Source organism: Mustela lutreola, chromosome 7, assembly GCF_030435805.1.
Source record: "Mustela lutreola isolate mMusLut2 chromosome 7, mMusLut2.pri, whole genome shotgun sequence".
Classification (NCBI taxonomy): Eukaryota; Metazoa; Chordata; class Mammalia; order Carnivora; family Mustelidae; genus Mustela; species Mustela lutreola.
In genome coordinates, this window is record NC_081296.1 from 77,338,384 (window position 1) to 77,362,341 (window position 23,958).

General features: G+C 45.2%; 1 protein-coding gene across 2 annotated transcripts in view; it reads right to left on the reverse strand.

Moving 5' to 3' along the window:
- Positions 1-1,194: 1,194 nt before the first annotated feature.
- GNB5 (G protein subunit beta 5) overlaps positions 1,195-23,958 on the reverse strand; it is a 43,607-nt gene continuing 20,843 nt past the window's right edge. For both annotated transcript variants that reach the window (XM_059181575.1, XM_059181576.1), the window contains exons 6-12: positions 22,059-22,191; positions 12,659-12,802; positions 10,405-10,496; positions 8,091-8,139; positions 5,961-6,057; positions 4,893-5,059; positions 1,195-3,443 (exon numbers count right to left, since the gene is read on the reverse strand). In XM_059181575.1, coding sequence (XP_059037558.1) covers positions 3,432-3,443; positions 4,893-5,059; positions 5,961-6,057; positions 8,091-8,139; positions 10,405-10,496; positions 12,659-12,802; positions 22,059-22,191 — 694 coding nt within the window. In that variant the 3' untranslated portion in view covers positions 1,195-3,431. The remainder of the gene's footprint in view (positions 3,444-4,892; positions 5,060-5,960; positions 6,058-8,090; positions 8,140-10,404; positions 10,497-12,658; positions 12,803-22,058; positions 22,192-23,958) is intronic.

Consider the following 23,958-nt stretch of genomic DNA (forward strand, 5'->3'; position numbering starts at 1 on the left):
TCTGCTGTTTCAAAGTCGAGTTCCAAACCTAAGACCCTTTCGGGGGAGGGGGGGCCAGATCAAAATTATTTTAAATATGTAATAATACTCACCCTTTCTCTGTATGTGTGTCCTTTAAGACTCTCACTCTCTGGGGAGTTATCCAGAAGCTCCTGATATGTGGGGAAAGAATCACCAGTGGGATGTGTGCTTCTGTATTCTTGTGTTTTACTGTTTTCCTCAGCTTTAATTTCTAATATGATAAATATTGATAGATATAACCCACATAACCAAAAAGCTCAATAAGTTTTAGGAGTGTAGAGGGATCATTAAGACCAAACACTGGAGAACCAGGGGCCCAGATGAACCTCTAATTGGCAACAGTGACTAAGTGGCTAATTGGAGACATGCGTGGGGGCTGCTCAAGGAGGGGGAGGAAATGAGGGAGGGTTGAAGGGAAGAAAGAGCACAGGAAGGGGAACCAGGAGGATGGGAGGAGATGGGGGTAGGCATGGAACAACGAGAAGGAGCGAGAAGGGAGAAGGGGGACATAGGAAGGGGAGGGATGGTGGACAGATGGAGGAAGCAGGGAGCCAACCCTTGTTGAAAATAAGCCAAAGACTGAGGACGGTGCTTTATGTATTTCAGTGCCGTCCCTCCACACGCCAGTGAGCTGAGGCTGAGAGGGCTTCAGATATCACGTAGGCTAGAACTGGTAGAGCTGGGTCGGAACCTAGGTGCACATCGTTTGGGCCCACGCTGTCCCCCTCTAACTTGCAGCAGAGTCCGGGTATCAGCACTGCCCCCTGCTTGCTCGCTGGCCAAGCAGCCATGAGAGTCTGGGATCCAAACCCCTTTATGACCTTTCGCCACCTTTAGGATGGAGGGAAGGTGCAGAGGAGGTCACAGGATGGAAGAGGGGAGTGGGTATGGAGGGCCTGCCTCTGGCTCATGGCAGGGTAGGGCTGGCAGCCGGGCCCCACGTCCGTGATGCCGGCCGCCCACTCCAAAGCAGCTGCCTTGATTTTGGTTCACAGGGATTTCCCATAAATGCCCATCACTGCAGCCCTCCTTACCTGACCCCCGTTCCTGCCCATGCTTGGTCTTCCCTGGCTGCGCACACCTGAGAGTGCGTCTGTGTGGACCCTCCACCATAGCTGGTTTGGTAGGTTTGCCCCCAAGTCCTCCAAAAAAAAGAAAAACTGACTACAAAACTCCACTCAGCGTTATTTTCAATATGCAAAATAAAATTTATTACCTGGAGTTACCCTTGGAGTCTCCACATGGTGTGGCATATTACAAACCAAGTGTTTCACGGATAAATACTAAACAACACCCACTGTGAAATCAAATGCTTCCAGGGGAGGTGGCTTACTGCCCATGGGGATAAGTGAGTGTTCTAGGGAATACTTCACAGGTTTTTTTTTTTTTTTCCCGTAGCTTTTTTTGATTGGAAAGTTATAGGACTGTTTTTGCACATATACTGAAGATGCTCTCTGCTTCTCCAAACATCTAACCTTGAATTTGCTTCCCTTTAGTCTTGGTGGGTGACTTTTCTTCTGTCCTGTCTTCCTTCACTATTGGAAAGTCCAGATCAGAGTGCAGAGACACTAAAGGGTCTGTAGGGGAGAGGAAGACCAGGAGCAAACTCTGGGACCTCCTGGGAGTGGAGCTGGGGAATCCTGTGAGAGGCACCCTGGGACCTGATTCCTTCAGCAGCTGGCTGGAATTGGGGAGATCCTGTGCCCATTTCCTCGAGCCCCTGCCCAGCCTGGAATCCACCGGGGGAGAGGAGAGGAATGGCTGAAAAATGGACCCTTTGGACCAACTTCCTCCTTCCCTCTGGGCTCTCTGGAGTTAAGCAGGGGCCTTGTACATTTCTCTCTCTATCCCAGGGCGCGCTGTGTAGTAAAACCCTCATTAAAACGTTTGCTTGGGCTGGATCTAATCACCATATTTACTTAAAAGAACTGATGGAAAAGCTAGCCTGGTTTTTTATTTTTTTTTTTGAGGGACTTGCCCATTAGGATACCTGCACAAGTCATTCTGAGGGTGGGCCAGGGAACACGTCCTGATGTTTGCAGGAGGCCAGCCAGGTCTAGGCCTGTCTGCTGACCAGGCCCTGCGGCAGCTCTGGACGGTCTCTCTGAGCTGCAGGGCCTGGAGCTGGGCCCACAGGGCCAGAACCACAATGAGGAGTGGGGGCAGGCTGGAGCAGGGCCCAGAGAGGAGACTGGATGATCCAGGACTTATGGGCACCCTAGGAGCCCAGAACACCCACAGGGCAGGCCTCAACCAGGGAAGACTTCCAGTGTGTGAGCTGACCTGCTATTTCTCCAAGGAATGCATGCTATCTTCATGAACAAGGAGTTTTCTAAAACGAAGAATAAGCCTCAATGCCTTAAAAATGAGGAAAAGAAGGGATCTTAAAACAAAAACACTTGATGTCTTCCAGGAGGAAATGCTGATTTTCAAATAAAGACAAGTAGTTTGTGTGTTATTTTTTTCTCCATAGAAGAGAAGCAAAGACATTATCACCTGGGACCTATCAACTAATTCATGTAATTATATTTTCAATGCAATAAATATGAATATGCTTCATATGGATATGATCTACGATGACACTTGTAGTATCCTGAGTGGATACTACTAATTCTAATACATCTAATACTATGAACAGGTTTTTAAATAGGTTTACTGTCTGTGTTCCCACACAGAAAGGTTTTGCTCTGAGGAGCCTTTGTGTCACAAACAGCATTCAGCTTTTCACTCAAATGACAGGAAATATCCCGTCCAAGGGAGCCGTCACATCATCACGGAAGTCCTAAAGCAAACATCCCATCTACTCTATGTGCATCTCTCCTCTATTTGTGACATTCACACAGAAGGAAATATTTGACGTGAAAAAGACAATGCGAGACTGAAAAAGAGACTTTTAAAATAAAAACATATTTTCAAAAGGGATTGTGTCTGATTATGTTCAGAATTTGAATTTTCTTTTATCACAGACCCCTCAACATGGTCTGCCTCGTGTGGTCCGTTAAGGTCAGCACTTCTAGAGGAAAGTTCCAGAAGGCACAGGGCACCCTGAGAGGAATCAGATTTTAGAGTGCTCTGAAAACAAATGTGGTTCAAGGAAGTACTAGGGGATTTATTAAATGCTGAATCCGTGTGGTAATAGAACGCGTGGAGACCATATAATTAGAATAACCTTAAAAATGGATACATTTTAAAAAGTGTTCAAAATGCAAAACACTGGACTTGAAGGTGTTCTAGTGCTGAAGGCCCACACCAGGATCTTTCCAGGGGTGGTCGTTTTAAAAGTAATATCGGTCCGGGCTCCTTTAAGCTACATTGCAATAACCCTCAGGTTCTCTAGAAGAAGATCTATTTCCATTTGGCGGTTTCAAATTCTACCCTCAGATGCCAATGTGTGCATTGTGAGGAGATGATTAGGCCCAGACCTGCAAAGCCACAAAGAGATAATTGTTAGTCCCTTTAGTTAAGGACCTGTGAAACTTGAGTTTAAAAAGATAAAATCAAGGTCAATCTCACACATACACCCCAAAATGAAGCACACACATTTCTTGGATGGTAACACCTTACTCCTGGCTACTCAAAGGTGCCTCTTCGGCCCTGCCTCTTCCCCTAGCTCTGCTCAGTCATCCACGGGATATCTGCGGGTGACACAGGCTGAGTACCAAAACCAAAACCATCTGTACTCACAAACATCCTTGAGTCATTCACGTGACTTTACTAACTCAGGAAACTCTTGCCCTGGAAGAGGAGCTCACAGATAATTTTGTTGTTTATTTCAGGAACCTCACAGAAATCCTTGGTTTATCCCAAGATTAGACCACTCAACTACTCTCTTCAGAAAAGACACTCACTTCTCAGGCATACACAGAGCATCACAAATGATGGTTACTTTTCAAGACTGTCTTCAAAATCCTCTCCCTCCCCCAACTATGTGTCCAGCAATCTTTTTTTTTTTTTTTTTTAAGATTTTATTTATTTATTTGAGAGAGAGAGCATGAAAGGAGAGAGTTCAGCGGGAGAGGCAGACTCCCTGCTAAGCAGGCAGCCTGATGTGGGACTTGATCCTAGGACTCCAGGATCATGACCTGAGCCGAAGACAGTCACTCAACCAACTGAGCCACCCAGGCATCCCTGTGTCCAGCAATCTGAAAACTACTGTGCCACAAATTTGTCTAAGCCTAATTCAATCCCTCCAACTGGTTAAATCAGACCCCCTCCCCAAACCTCATAAACATCTCTCTCTGCTTTCCCCTTCTGAGATGCCACTGAGACTGTCAAGTTTGTGCTCTGTCCCCAGTGAGGTAAGAAATACACTTAGCTTTGCTTTATGAACAGGCATTTTGGAGGCATTTCTGGGGAGCCAACAGCCAACAAAGTCATAGAGCTCTTTGAGAATCTGATGAAAGCCATGAGGGCACTTTCTCCAGAAAAATGGATATAGGAAATGTGAGTGACCTATAATTTCAGGGGCTTCACGGATTCCCTAAAGCCCCTCTGTGGGTCTCACAAAAGTATGTCACCACGGAATAGGAATGTCCCACCATTGGGAGTGAGATAGGCACCCTGTGGTTTGCCAAAAGCTAGAGTCAGCAGAATCCTACTTTCAGGATCAAAGGGGGCTGTTTGGATCACCTGGCCCCATTATTACCTCAATTACATGCTGATACATGGTTGTTTCAACCTATGCTTCAATACCTGCACTGATGGGGGACTCACGGCCTCTCCAGGGCAACGCATCCCTTCTGTGGCCACAGACAGAGCTGAAATTAGAGCTCTGTCTAGCTGATGTCACCCAGGCTGACTCTGAGCCTCTGCTTTAAGGAAGGCCAATCACTCCTCTCACACACACAGTCAAATAACAGAATTTCTCTTACTCTTAGGGTATGATCCCATGATCCTGAGCAAAAAGCAGTCCCATCAGGGGAGACTCGGAGAGTACTAATGCGGTTTTCATGTCCGAACAGGATGGAGACTCGGGACCCCTTCAGAACATCCCAGACATTGATGGTATAATCATTGTATCCAGCGAACAGCAGGCGCCCTCAAAGCAGGAGGATAGGATGGTTACTGAGCCAGTTCTTCCCATCCATTTTTCTTTTTGTGACGTTCACTCACACAATCGGCAGTCGCTTGCTCATTCATTCAGCCCACTGTGACTTAGTGCCCCCTGTGTGCCAGGCACTGTGCTTTGTCCTGGGGCTTCAGAGAAGAGAGCCCAGTCGCTGCCCCTCGAGGAGGGTGCTGGGGGGCAGGCAGGCAGATACGTGAAGGGACACACGGTAGCCCATGGAAGAGGGACGGCAGTGGAAGTGCTTAGCTGTGTGAAATGCTATGAGATCACGGAGGAAGGAGGCTCGAGGAGGGCACTGCACAAACGTGATAGGAGTTGGCTCTTGGGGGCTGAGGAGGAGTTCGCCAGGCAGAGAAGGGAGGCAAGAGAGGCTGTAGGCAGCGGTAGCAGCATGCAGGCAGAAAAGCACAGATTTAGACTGGGGGGGCTGGGTCTGGGGAAACTGGTCCTGTCAGAGCAGTCTTAACTTTTACTAGCAGCCTCCCCAGCAGTGAGGGCAGAGAGGCCATGAGCTTCCAGGCATTACGAAAGGGTCTCTTGCTCCCCTCCTCTGGAAAAGTCCCTTTTCAGGGATGAAGGGGAGGCCAGCAGGCTGAGGAGGAAAGCCTGGGAAGGGCCCCCGCAGATGTGAAGCTATGTGCATCACTGAAGAACAGCAGTAGGCGGCTCAGCCTTCATTTCCCATAAAATGAAGGGGGTGGGGAGGCTGCTTCGGGTAGGGTGACGTGGGGCAAGGGATCATGGAGGAAAACCGGGGCAGACGCAGACTGCTTAATCTGCTGGCTCATGGGGAGTTCCGCTGAGGGAAAGCTTGATCAAGAGCTGGGTTTCGTTTAGGTCCCGGCATACGGTTTCTGAAAGAAAATCTTACCACTGAGGGAGAAGTCCACACTGGATGCTCCAAATATGATACTGTCTTTGGAGTAGACGGCGACTTCCCTGTCTGCCCGGAGGTCGTAGAGGCGACACTGGGGTGACAAAGAAGACAAAGAAACACTTATTTCTTCTTCTTTTTTAAAAATTTATTTATTTGACAGAGATCACAAGTAGGCAGAGAGGCAGGCAGACAGAGAGGGGGAAGCAGGCTTCCTTCCCACTGAGCAGAAAGCCCGATGTGGGGCTGGATCCCAGGACCCTGAGATCATGACCGGAGCCGAAGGCAGAGGCTTAACTCACTGAGCCACCCAGGCGCCCCAAGCAGCACTTATTTTTGGCTCTGGGTTGGGGAAGAGAGGAGCACGGGGCTATTGGCAGGGGCTGCTGGCTTGTGAAGTTTGGGGGATGAGGGAAATACCTCGAGTTTTCTCCCCTAGTATTTTCTCCCTTCATCCCAACTCTCAGTACTCTGCACAGATCAGTGGATATTCAAAGAAACAGCAAATACAGAAGATTTTGGGGGATACAAAAACAAAAATGAAACTCCTCTTTGTCTTCTGAGAAAGGATACACATTCATTGTAGAAACTACAGAAAAACTCAGAAATGCCCAAAGAAGGAAACAAAAATCACCCTAAATCCTAGTACTGACTAACATCTAGGCTATTTCCATCAGTTTTACTTCCATTTGATGTTTGTCTTTACATGGAGTGGATATTTCACAAAGACTTCTATTAACATCAGGTTATGAGCATTAAATAATCTTCAGAAACACATGACTACCATGGTTGTTGAATATTCCTTATGCAGATATATTAAATCTGTTTAGCCATACCCTCTTAAGAGTTTTGCTTGTGTCTCCTTTACAAATAAAATTTTGATGACTGTTCTTACATATCTCTGATGTTTTCTTCAGAATAGTTAAGGAACAGAATCCCTCAGAATAAAATTGTTTTAAGAAACAGTATGACTGAGGGCGCCTGGGTGGCTCAGTGGTTTAAAGCCTCTGCCTTCAGCTCAGGTCATGATCTCAGGGTCCTGGGATCGAGCCCCACATCGGGATCTCTGCCCAGCGGGAAACCGCTTCCTCCTCTCTCTCTCTGCCTGCCTCTCTGCCTACTTGTGATCTCTGTCAAATAAATAAATAAAATCTTAAAAAAAAAAAAAAAAGAAAAGAAATAGTATGACCAGATCAAAGGGAGGTATATTTTGAAAGCTCTTGGATCATATGGCCAGACTGTTTTTCAGAAGGATGGAACCAAAAGGCCTAACTCTTTAACCACATCATGTCCACAATGTAGCATTTCACGTCTAATCCTTAAGCTTGCAGTTATTGGATTACAGGTGATCTGAAAATGTTTTCAGGTGTTTATTTGCCATTTTGGATTTCCTACTTTGTAAACAGTCTAGATTTTATCAAACTCTTTCAAAAAATTGGAGTGTGTATCTTAGTGATGATGCAGCCTCATTCATATCTAAAGGATTTCAATTTGGTCTGTCATATAGATGGCAAGAACTTTTCATAGATGTATGCTCTTATATTTTGTTATACGTTCTTTGGCAGATGGAAGTTTTACATTTTCATTTTTTAAAAAAGATCTTATTAATTTGGTATTTGTCTTCTCTCTGGCAAACCCTGAACCAACCACTTTCCCCAGGCTGCCTGGGGAGGTATAGGAAAAGGAACACATAGGGCATGGAAGAAATAATAAGTACTAAATATTTACTTACAGCAGTATTTCTTAACAGGAAAAAACACCCTGAATCTAAACTTTCAAAAATTAACTAGTTAAGTACATACTAGCCCGTCTATAACATGGAATACTATTCAATTGCTAAGAAAATAAAATATAGATTGGCTACACTGGCATCGGAAAATGTTCATAGTCTATTGCTAAGTGAAAACAAATTATAAAGCATTTTGTTTTAAAATAAAAAAGAGAGGAATTCATCCAGCTGTGACTTTACTTGGGTTGGGAGATTAAGATATTTAATCTCCTACCCAAGTTTTCCTCAATGAATTCACTTTATTATGGTAATCAGAAAAACATTTATTTTGAAAAATAAAATTAAACCACTACATTTCTCTTTCAAATAGGAAAAGTTCTCATAATTTAGAAGCATACCGTAGCATCATCTGATCCTGAAGCAAAGGCATCTCCACTTGGGTAGTACCTGCAGAGAGATAGTTTGGATAGAAAGCACTTTATCTAGAGTGGTGATTCTCAATCCTGGATGCCCGTCAGAATCATCTGGAAATCACCGGGAAAGTAGTCCCATGCTGGGCTTGTGGAATCAGAGTTGGCATCTCCACTGTGACATAAGAACCACTCATTATAGAGGTCAGAAGGGGAGGCTGATCTGGTTGGCCCACTGGCCTCTAGTTTTCTTTCCTGTAAGTAGGGGACAGTGACAATGGCTTTGCAGAGTTTTGGTGAGGAGTGACTGAGATAATGTGTGTATTTGCACCAGGCACTGAACACAGAGCGGGCTGCCTGTAACAGTAGTTTCCACTGATCTGGGACTTGGCTCAGCTCTGGGATAAGAAGTGATTATCTGCATAGACACTGGGGTTGCAAAGACAAAGCCTCATGCAGATCTCTTCATGGACCACTGCAAGTCTCCATGTGATACTTCTGGCAAAGGGCTTCCCCTTGCCCAGCCTCAATTTCCTTATTTGAAAAGTGAGGATGATAATGCATTTTCCCTGTTGTAAAGACTGAATAAGATAATATGGGCAAAGAACTTGGCATGGCCAGATGGAAAGCATTCAGCAAATTATACTTATTACTGTTATGTTCATTCTCTTCTCGGTTATCAGGCTTCAGAGGGAGAGAGGAGTCTACCCTGAGACCGAACGGATGTTGGAGAAAGAGGGATTGGGGTAAGGGCAACAGCACAGGTGAGAGAATGTGCATTTTAAGGAGTGAGTATATAGAGGTTTAATTTATTTTTGTGGCTTTATATTCTATCCCGCATCTTACCAACTTCACTTAATATCTGTATTAATTTCCTTTGATTTTTCTAAGTAATTATTGCACATTTGTCAACAGCTACAGTCTTTTTCCTTTTTCACTATCCTACAATTGAGGGCAAGGACCTAGAAATTCTTACTAACATTTCTACTGCTAATGTAAATAAGCACTGCTACCTTATTCTTCCTTTTACGGGGAACAGGTCTATTGTCTTTCCCACTAAGTATAATGAAGATTCTTGGATGATTATATTTCAAATACTGTCTTAATAATGCCATTTTCCAAATTTACATGTCAAGTCCTTGCCTCTCTCGGGAACCAGTTCATAGATCCTGCTACCTACTCAATTTCTACTTGTGTATATAATAGGCATCTCAAATGTAACCATCCCAAAACAGAGCTCTGGAATGCATGTGCGACAACTGCCTCCTACCTCTAATTCCTCTAGCCTTCTCTGTCTTAGTAAATGGATCACTGCTTACTGCCCCTTATAAAAGCTTTGTGTTCCCAAGCTCAGGGTTCTTCTTCTGTAATGGAACCTCTCCATTTCACCCCGTGGAATTGGGGCTCAGGCAACCGGCACAAAAATGCTGATACTCTGGCTGCTGCCATTGCTAGGAGTAATAAACTGTCCTTCATCTTGAACCCAAGAGTCTCATGTCTTCTACCAGCAGCTATGAAACTGTGGCAGTCTAACTTGATAGCTTGTAGCTAGGGTAGAATCTCAGAATCCTCACAATTCTGGACATTTCTGTCTCCACGCTGTCTTTAGTTCCAGCCACTATTACCTTTTTCTTGGACTCATGCAACTTTCTAATTGGCCATCATACTTCCATTCTTGCTTCCCCACAATCTGTTCTCCAAACAGCAGCCAGAGGGATCTCTCAAGGGCAAAACAGAGACGATGTCAACCACCCCTCAAACTGGCCTTTGGTTAGGTCCCTCCACATCTCATCTTAACCCAGCTCTCTGCAAGCCTGGCTCTTTCAAACATCGTTTTCTCAGAGAGGACTTCCCTGACTATCCTAAGCAATAACCCACCCCATCCCATCCGCCTGTTTTACTTTGCACATAGCACCATCTTAAATCAAACTGTACATTTATTTGTTTGTGCTTTGTCTTATCTCCTGCAAGAAAGTAGGGACCTTGTGTATCTTGTTCACAAAGTTCCTGGAACAATGTCTAGCATATACATCTCAATAAATATTTGCTGAATAAATGAATGAGAAATACTGACTCTGCTTAGGGAGGATAATAACACTTACTCTAAGTGCCACTGAATTAAGTATCTCCAAGAGATCTGCAGCGCTGTTCAGGGTTACCACAAATCAGCCTTTCTTGCTGGGGGGACCTCCCTCAGCCAAGTGAGATGAGCCTGGAGGTGGTTCCTGGGCTGAGCATTATTACCCCATGCCAGGGACTGCCCGCAGAACAAGGAAGTTACTTGAACATTCTACTCACTGACCGGACACTGTTGATGTCAGATTCGTGTGTTTCAAAGGCCTGCACGCACTGGCCGGAGCGCATGTCCCACACCATGGCTTTCTTGTCACATCCCTACAAATGCAAAGTTACCCAGAGTTATGGTCACTGCAAGGCCTGTCTGCAGTCGGGCATGAGCTCTCGTTACGTAACAGAGCCCTTTACCTCCCATGGGTAAATGGCTCACAACATGCTTTTCTGAGACTAGCATCACCTAAGGCTGCTTTCTTCAACCAATAATCCCTGAGAATGTGAGATTGTCTTGAGGTGTGGGGAGCAAGAAAAGGCTCCTGGCTGTCCCCTTCAGCGTGTTTTCTTCTTTTGCACCTTTCCAAGTGTGGGTGCAAACCCTCCAGAGCCTCCTTGCTCCCCCCTGGGCATTTCTCTTTGTTCTGTCCTTCCCTTCCTCCCTCCTCTTCATTTCTGCCTCCCTAAGCCCAGGGGGGAAGGGCAGGCACACACTGGGTGCACAGTGGGGCCACCCCGCGTCTCAGGTGTATAGGACAGCCGGAGGCAGAGGGAGTGCCCCAGGAGCCGCTGGGTCATCTATGCCTCTGCTGCGCAGGTTGGCTGGGGGTCATGACCTTGCCAGCAGCAAGATGCGGGTCTCCAGCAGGTCGCTGTCCTGGGCTTTCATCTCGCCATCTGTAAACCCTCTCTCTGGGTTGCTGACGTGACCCAGGGGATCCTAAACATGAGGTTTTCACATTATACTGTCCTGGCTCCAGGAGCATTTGACACATTCTTGCTGAGCAATGCTGTTATTGAACTTGGGTAGGAAAATGTGAACTCTTAAATAGAAGACGTAAAGGCTTAAAACTGGTGTTCGAGTTGCTGGTTTCAACCTCAGAGAGAAGAGAGGGATGAAGCACCACAACTAGTACCTCAGAAGCCCCGCAGTGGGGGTTCAGCACTCCAATCATCTTTAATGAGAATGCAGACAAAGCAGGTGGGAGCGTCTTCTCTTCTTCTGAGGACACTAAGTCAAACGGAGTTTAGTGCTCTGAAGGAGACAGTATAATCTACAGTGCTATCAACTATTTGAAAAGGCAGTGGAGTTGAGGAGGCACAGATACAGCTATTCGAAGGCCCAGAAATGAAACATACACAGGTGGGGCCAAATACCCAAGAAGAAACTGGGGTTCCTGCTGGTTACAGGCCACACAGTCCCTGCCTAATGCCCAGCACCAAGACGCTGGCAGCTCGGAGCCAAGGGCCCTTGCATCCTCCAGCTGCAAAGGACACGTGATGGTGTGTCCAGGGCCTCCTCTCCCCCCTCTCCTGACTAAAGTGAGACAGGACTTGAGCCAAATCAGCCGGCTCAGTTCCCCACTCTTATTCCTGGCCGTCCACAGAAACACTCGCCCCTGACATCTGTCTGACCCGCTGTTGGCTCCTCCACCTAATATATTCCACAGCATATCCTGGGGCCGTGGAGTACTGGTCTGCATCATGCCCAATTTATAGATGAGGAAATGGAGTCAGAGAGCAAAGCCGTGACCACAGCATCCTAGTCTAGTGCTCCTGTGTGCCACCATGGGCTTGTGTCTGACCCTGAGCCTTCAGATGCTCTGTTCCCTGTGCACTGGGGTGGGAGGGTGCTGGTGATGCGCAGGGCTGGGGCAGGAGAGTGTCTCGCGAGCCCCAAGCCCTGATCACACCACAATGCTGCCTCACCTCAGCAGCCATCTGACCAGCTTGGTACCCTTATGGCTCATCTCCAATGCTCTCAGCTGCTAACTCTGCTGTTTATTTGAGGAATAACATTTTCAGGGCACCTGAGTGGCTCAGTTCGTTGAGCGACTGCCTTTGGCTCCCGTCATGATCCTGGAGTCCCTGGGTTGAGTCCCGCATAGAAGAAGGGTCTTCTCTTCTCTCTGACACTCCCCTTTCTCCTGCTCTCTCTCTCTCTCAAATAAATAAATAAAATCTAAAAAAGCCCTAAACGTGTTCAAATGCAGCAGATATGCACCTCAAGTCACAGCATTCGCATGAGGAGAACATTCCAGATCCCTCTGCAGACTGAATGTCAGCAGAAGAACAGAAGACCCTCACAGCCCCTCCCCATAACCGCCCACCACTTGCTGCCCTTGCTGTGGGAGCAGGGGATGTGACAGAGAGCTGAGGACAATTCCTCCCAGAGAAATGTCTGGTCAACTCCCTTCTATGACAAGAATTGCCACCATCACCCTCCCAAGGAGAGGAAGGACCCCGAGGGATTTTGCTTGGGCCTTTACCCCAGACACGAAGGTGTTGCCCGTTTCTGAGGGGGCCAGGTCTAAGCAGAGCACGTCAGCCCCATGTCCGTGGAAACTCTGCAGCAGCTGCCCGCTCTCCACGTCCCACAGTGCACACGTCCCATCGCCGCTCGCTGTCAGGATCTGTCCCCAGAGAAGGGCGGGAAAAACACTGGCATCAGGATCTGTGCTGGGGGAAAGTCACTCAGATGCTGAAAGCTGACTGAGGAGAAGGAGGCTCTTGGAACACACACACGGATACATGCCTTGCTATACCTGGATTCAAGCACAGACGTATTTCTCCTGTCCTATGAAAACAAAGTCCCTTTGCAACATGCTCACTGTCCTCGAGATGTGTGTTTATGTGTCTGTCTCCAGGGGCACAAAGTCGAGCAGAGCCTCTGTGCCATATCCACAGAGCTCTGTGACGGCCCGGGGTCATGGAGGGAGTGCTCCGTGAACGTCTGGGGGAACAGAACTGGCGCAGCCCTCATGAGCAGGCCAGACATCTCAAGTGCTTCTCAGATCTTAACATGCTCCCCAGCCATGGGGCTGCCTGCTAATATCGCACCTGGGCTGGGGCCTGGGACCATCCCACCCCCTCGCCCTGCTCACCCCCCAGCCCTCACAAACCCTCACCTGGTAGCAGTGAGGAGCACTGCACCCCACCAGGCAGCATTTTGTGAGATACGTGCCCCTGTGGCTGCTTCTCCTCAGAGCAGGGCCTAGATGGTCCTAGGGCCCCCCCAAGAGGGCCACATGCATGCCCTCACAGACTCAACAAGCCTCTGCTGGGTGCTGACGACATTCAGCTGCCCTGCTAGTAGGCATTAATTAGGGTTTGCACAAAGACTGTGTCTTGGTCCCGGCTCTCCACTCTCCTGGAGCACAGTTGAACAGAACTGGCATTACTAAGACCTAACACCAACCAAATTCCCTGCCCCTGTGTTGAACCATTCCGAGCCCAGGCACACTCTCCTGGTGTTCTGTGAGGCAATACTGAGAACACGTGAAAACAATCTAGCGGCTTGCTTCAGGACACACCTGCTCCTGCAAGATAAGACTGTGAACCAACAAAACAACTTATTTACCAAGACAAACAGCTTGCTCATCCAGACTCACTTTAAAGAACTTCATCTTGTGGGGCTCCCTGATCCAAAGCTAGTAATGTTGTAGCCAGTTTCCTGCCTCAAGACACCCACCTTAAAAATCACTCAGCCTGGACCCCCAAACCCTCCAAGTACCCTTCCTTGATTTCTTCATTTTGAGATGCTATGGGATTCTGGCAAGTTGGGGTTCTCCTTTGCTGCAGGTCTAAGAAGGTTTTGCTGGAGGAATGCCTGGGTGGCTCAGTGGGTTAAAGCCTCTGCCTTCAGCTCGGGTCCTGGTCTCAGGGTCCTGAGATTGAGCCCCATGTTGGGCTCTCTGCTCAGTGGGGAGCCTGCTTCCTTCTCTCTCTCTGCCTGCCTCTCTGCCTACTTGTGATCTCTCTCTCAAATAAATAAATAAAATATTTTGAAAAAATAAAGGTTTTGCTGGACAGCAAGTTTTTTCCGAGGATCTCAGCAGACAAGACTGTGATGACTCATGATCAAGTGAGAAGCGCTGAGATCCGGGTGGGCCCATGGGAGGGACCACAGACCCACCCCAGCAACATCTGAGCGGCTCTCCAAGGATGAGTGAGTGCTGGCTGGGTGAAGGCCCACCTCAGTGGGAAAGGAGAAGTGTGAGGACTTTAGCCTGTAGGCCAGACTGAGTGGGGGATGGGAGGGGGTAAGCTTCCAAGGGAGATAAGATCAAGGGCAGATTTTAGGAAAACGTGTCTAAGGTCTGTGCAGCCACCCCTCAAGCTGCTTCTGTAAACTGACAAGTACAAAGGCCACACAGACAGTGAGAGGAACGCTGTGATGCCTGGGGGAAAGCATGGTGAGTGGAGTTAGGGTCACAGTAGGTGGTGGGTGGGTGTCTATGTGTGTGTGTGTGTGTGTGCCCACGCGCACCCACGGCTTGGGCTTAGGCTTAGGCTGAGCACAGCGCCCTGTGTCTGGGGGAAAGGCAGCGGAGATGCAGGTCTCACAGCCTCTGGGACCCAGCTGACCATACTGCAGAGCCCAGGCGGCCCGTCCCGAGCAGCCATGGGCTGGGGGATCCACAAGGGCTAAAAAGCTCTAGACGCACAGCCTCCTGATGCCCCAGCTTCCTGCTGCTCCCAGGGTCTGGATGAGGTGATAAGACCGCACAGGAAGGGGCTCTTGTGGCATCACAGCAAATACCACGGGGCCCTCTGTGGGTGGAGATTACCAAGGAAAGGAAATGAGCGAGTGCTGGGCTTAGGGACTGCAAGCCTTCAGTGCACCCATGGACCGTCCTGTACCTCCAAATTCCTCCTGCTGCTGGTTTTCTCTTCTCTTCCCTCCTGTTCTTGCCCCTTCTCTTTTACACGCTGGGCCTAGCACTTATAAAGAATCTCCTTTTCTCTGCAGGAGGGAAACCACATTATACCCAGGGGACTCTACTCCCACCCTGGCCTGGTGCCTAGCTGGCTGCAGCATGTCGGAGTGTGTTTCTTCCCAGACAGTCTGGGGAGGCCCAGACTCTCCTTGCAGCTAGGAGAAGCGGCTTTGGAGCTCCTCCCTGGAGCCAGAGCTGCTTGAGCTCCAGAGAGCTTAGGGCTCTCTGGCACAGTCCAAGGCCCTCCTCAGAGCTCCCACTCATGGGCAACTCTCAAATGTGGGGACTCTCTGAGGCTGCAAAGCTCCTGCCGCTGTTTGTGGGGGTCTCCACGCTTGGTTTCCTTCAGGTGGCCCGGTTCACCCAACAAGATGACCTAGGCTGGTAGAAGTTAGTTTATGAACACACAAGACTTGGACTGGGTCTTAATTTCTGTACTTATATTTTATAATATGCTGTAATTCCCTTCAATCTCTCCAAGCCCACACCTATTCCTGTCCTAACACTTACAAAGGGCCAGTAATCTCCCATCTTTTTTGGGACACCCAAACAATCTGCTTTAAATGATTACCTCAGTCTAGCTCTTTAATTTGCATATTTTCGGGGCACCTGGGTGGCTCAGTGGGTTAAAGCCTCTGCCTTCTGCTCAGGTCATGATCCCAGGGTCCTGGGATCGAGCTCTGCATTGGGCTCTCTGCTCAGCGTGGAGCCTGCTTCCTCCCTCTCTCCCTACCTCTCTGCCTACTTATGATCTCTGTCAAATGAATTAAAAAAAAAAAAAATCTTAAAAAAAAAACTGCAGATTTTCCATGCCATATTCTTCAACCAAAGAGATGACTATTTTTTAAAAGTTACAAGTAAGTTCTTCATAGTAAAAAATATTTTAAAAATACTTTTAATATTTTTGTGATCTTCACTACAATATAAGTAAAAATTGAAATTAAAAACCAAACACTCAATCACGATAAATGCACGAAACAGAACCTCTTACTCGCGGTCAGTCATTTATTCTGGAATGTAGGGATTTTGTAGGTTAAACACCAGTCTTCTGCCAGCCTCTTGACTTTTTTTTTCCATCCTTGATCACCAGAATGGAAGGAAGCTCAAGGTTCATTAAGGTATCCCAACCAGGCCATGCATCAGAATCACCTAGGAAGCTGTGAGATACTATTAACATAATAAAGTAATAAAACCTAACATTTATTGATATTTACCAGGGGCTGTACTATTTTACACAAATCATCTCACTGAATCCTCAGAAAACCTTATGAGAGAGGAATTTACTACCATTCTCTCCTGAAGGTGAGAAAAAGAAAACAGAATAAAACTTTGTTTGGGACTGACCAGCTAGGATACAGTGAAGCCGAGATTTGATCCCAGCAGTCTGACGCCAAGCCAAGACCTTTGCCCTGCTCTGTTTCCCAGACCACATCCCCGCGGAAGTGGCCCGCAGGACCTTCTCTACCCGGGGCTGGCGGCTTATTTGGAGGAAAGCACTTTCTCCTTCACAGGTGCCCCTTTGATTTCCACCTCCAGCACCTGCGGCAACACAGAGGTGGTGGGTAGGGAGGGGGTGGTGATGGGACCTCACCAGAGGGACTTCAGATGTCTGAAGACTCACTGTTCTTGCATCCCTCTGAGCCTTCCTTCATCCACACTAAATGTCCTCTGTTACTTTGTTCTCAGCCCCAAAGACGGCGGGTTCTGGCACCACAGCCAGGCCGGGCCACAGCGCCCCCTACTGAACAGGTCTGTGAGAATCCTGGTGGCCAACGACGGGTGCAAACACTGCGTGTTTCCAAGTCCCAACACCCCTCTACTCAGCAATTAAACAGTTACCCAGTCCTCTGGTCTCCCTGTCGCCTGCCTCACCTCCCCTTCCGACCCTAGTGAGATGAAAACACAGTGGGCCACGGAAGGCTTTCATCTTACTCAGAAGCTCTCCTGCTTAAAAGAAACCCAAATCTGACCTAGCGTCTGCAATGGCTGAGGCCAGACTCAAGGGCCCTGTGATTCGGCCCTGCCCACCTCTCAGGCTGCATGTCTCCCTCTGGGGTGCCCTCACACTTCCCTGGCCACAGACCCTCCCTCCAAGGCTGGCTCAGGCAGCCCTTTGCAGCAAGTTGGAGACCCCCCCTCCCATTCCCAGCTCTCAGCTTCCCCCGCTGTTCAGTCCAGACAGTTTCCGTGAAGGTCCTGAGAACAGAGCCTGAGTGTGAGCAAGTCCACCCCCGGAACTGGTGGTATCTGACAACGTGGGTGGTGGGCACCTACGAAGATTTGCTAAGTAGGCATGAATGAATAAGCCAAAGATCTTTTTATGATGTGTTAAGAAACTTAGTCAAAGGGTTGAAGTTGTAATGTTTTCGCCTTGTAGTTTATTCAAAGTGGGATCAGGCTTACTAGTGAAAGACTTTTTTTTTTGCTATTTGAGAAAACACAAGTGTGAGGTGTATAAAATGCACAACTCTGAAGGTGTATAAAATGCACAACTCTGAAGCACAGCAGCTTTACACACGTAAGCACATGCAGACTCAGACTGCAGGATAGGAATTTCCACACCCTCAGAAGGCTCTCTGTTCCACTCCCACGACCACCAAGTTAATTAGAGGAGGATGTTTTATGTGGTATGCATTATCTCAGCTCTGTCATTAATCAATGGCCCTGACTTTCCCCATTTTTGATTTATTAAAAATAATAATGATAACCAATGAAAAACAACAGGAGGGCCCTCTTAGAGCCAGCTGCTAGAGCATATCTCTCCTTACATACTTAATACTTAACATTGCACGAGACAGGCTTTCAAACAGACTGTAACAAGAGACAAAGAAGGGCACTACATAATGACAAAGGGAAAAATCCAATAGGAAGATAGAATGATTGTAAATATCGATGCACCTCACATAGGAGCACCTAAATACATAAAGGAACTATTAACAGACACAAAGGAAGAAACTGACAGAAGTTTAATAATAATATGGGGCTTCAACACTCCACGTACATCAATGGATAGATCATTTAGACAGAAAACGAACAAGGAGATAGTGGCTTTGAGTGACACATTGAGCCAGATGAACTCAACATATATTTAGAATATTCCATCCCCAAACAGTGGGATACACATTGTTTTCAAGTACACAAAGAACGTTCTCCAGAATGGATCACACGTTAGGCCACAAAACAAGTCTCAGTAAATTAAAAAAGACTGAAATCATACCATTCATCTTTTTAAGCATCACAGCTAAGCACAATCACAAGAAAATACCTCGGAGGAATACAAACTACCCGGAGGCTGAATAACAGGCCACTAAATAACAGATGGGTCAACTAAGAAATCAAGGAGGAAATAAAAATACATGGAGACAAGTGAAAACAAAAACCTAAAGTCCAAAATCGTTAGGATGTGGCAAAAATGTCCCCTAAGAGGTCCAGTTATAGCAAAATAGGTGTACCTCAAGAAGCAAGAAATATCTTGAATAAACAACCCAACCTTATACCTAAAGGAGCTAGAAAAAGACCAAAGGCCAAAGCCAGTAGAAGGAAATAATAAAGATTAGAGAAGAAATAAATGACAGAGAGACTAAAAAAAAAAAAAACCACACACACACAATAGAGCACATTGATGAAACTAGGAGCTGGTTCTCTGAAAAGATCAACAAAATTGACAAACCTTTAGGCAGACTCATCAAAAAAGAAAAGAAAGAACTCAAATAATATCAGAAATGAAGGAGAAAAAAATAAAAGCTGACACTAGAGAAACACAAAGGATTATAAGACGATATTATGAAAAATTATATGCCATATCCAAATTGGATAATCTAGAAGAAATAGATAACTTTGTAGAAACACATAACCTTCCAAAACAGAATCAAGAAGAGATAGAAAATTTGAACAGATGGGTTACTAGCAATGAAATTGAATTTGTAATTTTACTTTTTTTTTTAAGATTTTATTTATTTATTTGACAGAGAGAGATCACAAATAGGCAGAAAGGCAGGCAGGGTGTGGGGGAAGCAGGCTCCCCGCTGAGCAGAGAGCCCGATGCAGGGCTCGATCCCAGGACCTGAGATCATGACCTGAGCCGAAGGCAGAGGCTTAACCCACTGAGCCACCCAGGCACACCTTGAGTCAGTAATTAAAAAAAAAAAACTCCTGAAAGACAAAAGTCCAGGACTAGATGGCTTCACAGGTCAATTCTACCAAATACTTAAAGTAGAGTTAATACCTATTGAATCAAATTGTTCCAAAAAATAGAGAAAGGAAAGCTCCCAAATTCATTTAACAAAACCAGCATTTTACCAAATATACTAAAGACACTCCAAAAGAAGAGTACTACAGAAGAGTACTCTGATGAACATAGATACAAAAATCCTCAACAAAATATAAACAAACTGCATTTAACAATACATTAAAAAAAATCATTCACCACGATCAAATAGATATTTATTCCAGAGATGCAGGGTGGTTCAATATTCACAAACCAACATGATACATCACATTAACGAGAAAAAGGATTAAAAACCTTATAATCATCTCAGTAGATGCAGAAAAAGCATTGGACAAGATTCAACATCTATTCATGATAAAAACTCCCAAAGAAGTAGATTTAGAGAGAACATACCTCAACATAATAGATAATAAAGGCCATAAGTGAAAACTCACAGCTAACATCATAGTCAATGGGGACAAACTGAGAGCTTTTTCTCTATGATCAGGAAGAAGACAATCCATTCTCACCACTTTTACTCAACATAGTACTGGGAGTCTTAGCCACAGCAACCAGTCAAGAAAAAGAAAGAAAAGTCATCCAAATTGGTAAGGAAGAAGTTAAAGTGTCACTATTTACAGATGACTTGAGAGTATATAGAAAACCCTAAGGATTCCAGCAAAGAAACTACTAGAACTTATAAATGAATTCAGTGATGCTGCAGGATAAAAAATGAATACACAGAAATAAGTTGCATTTCTATACACTAATAATGAAGCAGCAGAATGAGAAATTAAGAAAATAATCCCATTTACAATTGCACCAAAAAGAAGAAAATACCTATGAATAAATTTAACCAAGGAGGTTGAAAGACCTGTATTCTGAAAACTATAAAACATCAATGAAAGAAACTGAAGACAACACAAACAAATGGGAAGATAGTCCATGTTCCAGAACCAATATTGTTAAAATGTCCATACTACCCAAAGCACGATTTAATACTCCCTACTAAAACACCAACAACATTTTTCACAGAACTAGAACAAACAATCCTACACTTGTATGGAACCACAAAAGACACCAAACAGCCAAAGCAATCTTGAGAAAGAAGAACAAAGCTGAAGGTATTCAATCCCAGCTTTCAAGATATACTACAAAGCTGTAGTAATCAAAGCATTATGGTACTAGTACAAAAACAGACACACAGATCAATGGAACAGAGTAGAGAGCTCAGAAATAAATCCATGCTCTTATGAATTAATCGACCAGGAAAGGAAGCAAGAAATATCTAATGGAAAGAAGACAGTGTCTTCAACAAATGGTGCTGGGAAAACTGGACAGCTACATGCAAAAGAATGAAACTGGGCCACTTTCTTAGACCACACACAAAAAGTAAACTCAAAATGGATTAGAGACTTAACATGAGAACTGAAGCCATAAAATTCCTAGAAGAAAACATAGGCAATCATTTCTTTGACATTGCTGTATAAACATTGTTCTAAGTATGTCTCTTCTGCTAAGGGAAACAAAAACAAAATCAAACTATTGGGATTACACCAAAATAAAAGGCTTTTGCACAGAGAAGGAAACCATCAACAAAACAGAAAGATAACCTACTGAATGGGAAAAGATATTTGCATATGACATATCTAATAAGGGGTTAATATCCCCAATTCAGAAAGAACTTATACAACCCAACACCAAAAGAGGTAAATAATCTAAGTTAAAAATGGCAGAGGACTTGAATAGACATTTTTCCAAAGAAAACATAGAGATGGCCAAAAGAAACATGAAAAGATGCTCAACATTATTCATTATCAGGGAAATGCAAAGGAAAATTACAGTGAGATATCACCTCACAACTGTCAGAATGGCTAGTACCAAAACATAAGAAAGAATAAGTGTTGGCCAGGATGTGGAGAAAAAGAATCCTCTTGTACTGTTAAGGGGAATGCAAATTTTGGTTCCTCAAAAGTTAAAAACAGAACTACCCTATGATCCGGTAATTTTACTAGTGGGTATTTTACCCAAAGGAAATAAAAATGCTAATTAAGAAAGATGTGTGTACCCCACTGTTTATTGCAACATTATTTATCATAGCCAAATTATGGAAGCAACCCAGGTGTCCATCCATAGATGAACGGATAAAGAAGATGTGGTATACAGATCAGATATAGATATAGATAGAAAGATACACACACACACACACACACACACACACACACACACAGGAATATTATTCAGCCATAAAAAAGAACGAGATTTTGCCATTTGCAAAAATGTGGATGGAGCTACAGATTATAAAGCTAATAAGTGAGATAAGTCAAAGAAAGCCAAATAACAAGATTTCACCCACATGAGGAATTTAAGAAACAAAACAAAGAAAAAAAAAAAGAGAGACAAATCAAAAAGCAGACTCTTAATACAAAGAATACATTGATGGTTGCCAGAGGGGAGGGATGGGTGAAATAGTAAAGGGGATTATAGATGAATAGCACATTTATCACAACGAGCAGTGAGAAGTGCATAGAACTGTTTACTCATATTGTGTGTGTGAAACTAACAGAACACTGTATGTTCACTATACTTGAATAAGATGATGATGATGATGATGATGATGATAATGATACTAATAATAGGGGGATACTGCAAAGCTTCCTCTCCTTGCCACCCCTCCTTGATCCTCTGTCACTTCCCTTGCTCCCCGACAGGCTGAGAGCCACCACACGGCCGTTTACTGACCTGCATGTCTGAGTTGGTGAAGCTGCAGGCTGACAGGTAGTTGGTGTGCATAGCGACGGACTTCTTTTTGGCAGCCATGTTTTCATTTTTGTCAAACGTCAGTGGATACACAGAACACTTATTATCCAAACCACTAGCATGGAAAGAAAGAAGTGTCAAATGCTAATATAAGGCAACAGGATACAAGTACACATTCTCCTTCAGGCAAACTTTTCAAAATGTTTTCCTTTGGCCACATCTTGTGTTGTAAACTTTTCCCCCCAACCTGGAAGATTTTCAAATGTACCGCAAAATTGAAAGAAAAATGGTACAGTGAGCACCCAGATCCCTTCACCTTCACCTACATTCACTAACTTTGTCTTTTGTCATATTTGTGGGAGCAAACTCTGAACCCATTTGAAGGTAGATGTAGACATGACATGTTACACCTAAAGACTTCAATTTGTAAATTTACATCTTCTTAAAAAAAAAAAAAAGAAGAACATTCTCCTAGGTAGACACTAGATCACTATCACATCTGAGAAAACAAACACAGATTCCCTAACAGTATAATCAACCATCTGTATTCAATCTTCCCCAGTTGTCCCCAGGATCCAGTGCCCCATCAAGGTTCACACACGGCATTCGGTTTGTTGTTTTTTTTTTTTAATATTTTTATTTATTTATGTATGTATTTGACAGACAGATCACAAGTAGGCAGAGAGGCAGACGGAGAGAGAGAGGAGAAAGCAGGATCCCTGCTGAGCAGAGAGCCCGATGTGGGACTCGATCCCAGGACCCTGAGATCACCACCTGAGCTGAAGGCAGAGGCTTTAACCCGCTGAGCGACCCAGGCGCCCCAGGCATTCGGTTTTTATAGCTTTTTTGAGATCTTTTAATTTAGAAAAGAACTTCCACCTCTGTTTTAGTTGTTCAAACAAGAGATCTTAGGCCAACGGTCTTGTAGAATGTCACATATCCTGGACTCGTCACATTGTTTCACAATGGTTATGTTCAAGTATAACATTTTCGGCACTACTAGTATACAGGTGATACTGTGTATTCTTTCTCTTTCTCCTGCTTCACTTCAGGAGGTTTGCGATGCCTACTGTCTCCAGACTGGTGATGCTGACTTTGATCACTTGGTCAAAGTGGGGAGCACGACATCACAGCACGGCAAATGTGACTTGCTTGTAATTAGTAACTAGGGTTTGCCACTTCAAGACCATGTGAAGATCCTGCTTCCCAACAACCTTTCACACAATGATGTTAGAATGATTATCTTGTTTGAATCAAATGTTATTTTAGGAGAACAAAATGGTGACCTTCCGATTCGATCATGCCTTCTGCATTTACTAGCTAATGTTTTTCGGTAAATAAAAATCCCCCCCCTTACTGTATATACCTGTAGATTCTTTTTTTCTCTTCAACTCTGTTATGAGCCATTACTATCACTATCCCAAGTGAGGCTCACATTGTCCCATATTTGGACAGTGGAGGGCCCCTTCAAGCAGCTCCTGTTTCTGTTGGGTATGACCCCACTGATCCCTGCATGTTTCCTTGCTTTCTGGAACAAGAAAATATCCTAGGCTCACTTTATCCTTTTCCTGCCCCAGACCTACAATCAGCCTTACTCCAAGGAGCCCTGCTTCCTTTTAGTGGACAATGACATTGGGGGGGGGCACTCTCTTCTGATGCCCTGGGGATGCTAGGGGAAACCTTAGCTTTTCCAACTGCTCAAGGGGGCAGGTGTGGACTTGGGATGCCTCTTACCATATTATTCATAAGCTTGTGGGTGAAAACAATTTCCAGTTAGGCTGTGGCATTGCACCAACATGCTCAGTTAAGTTTTTTTTTTTTTTTAAGATTTTATTTGAGAGTAAGAAAGAGAGCACGAGTAGGGGAGGGGCAGAAGTGAGAG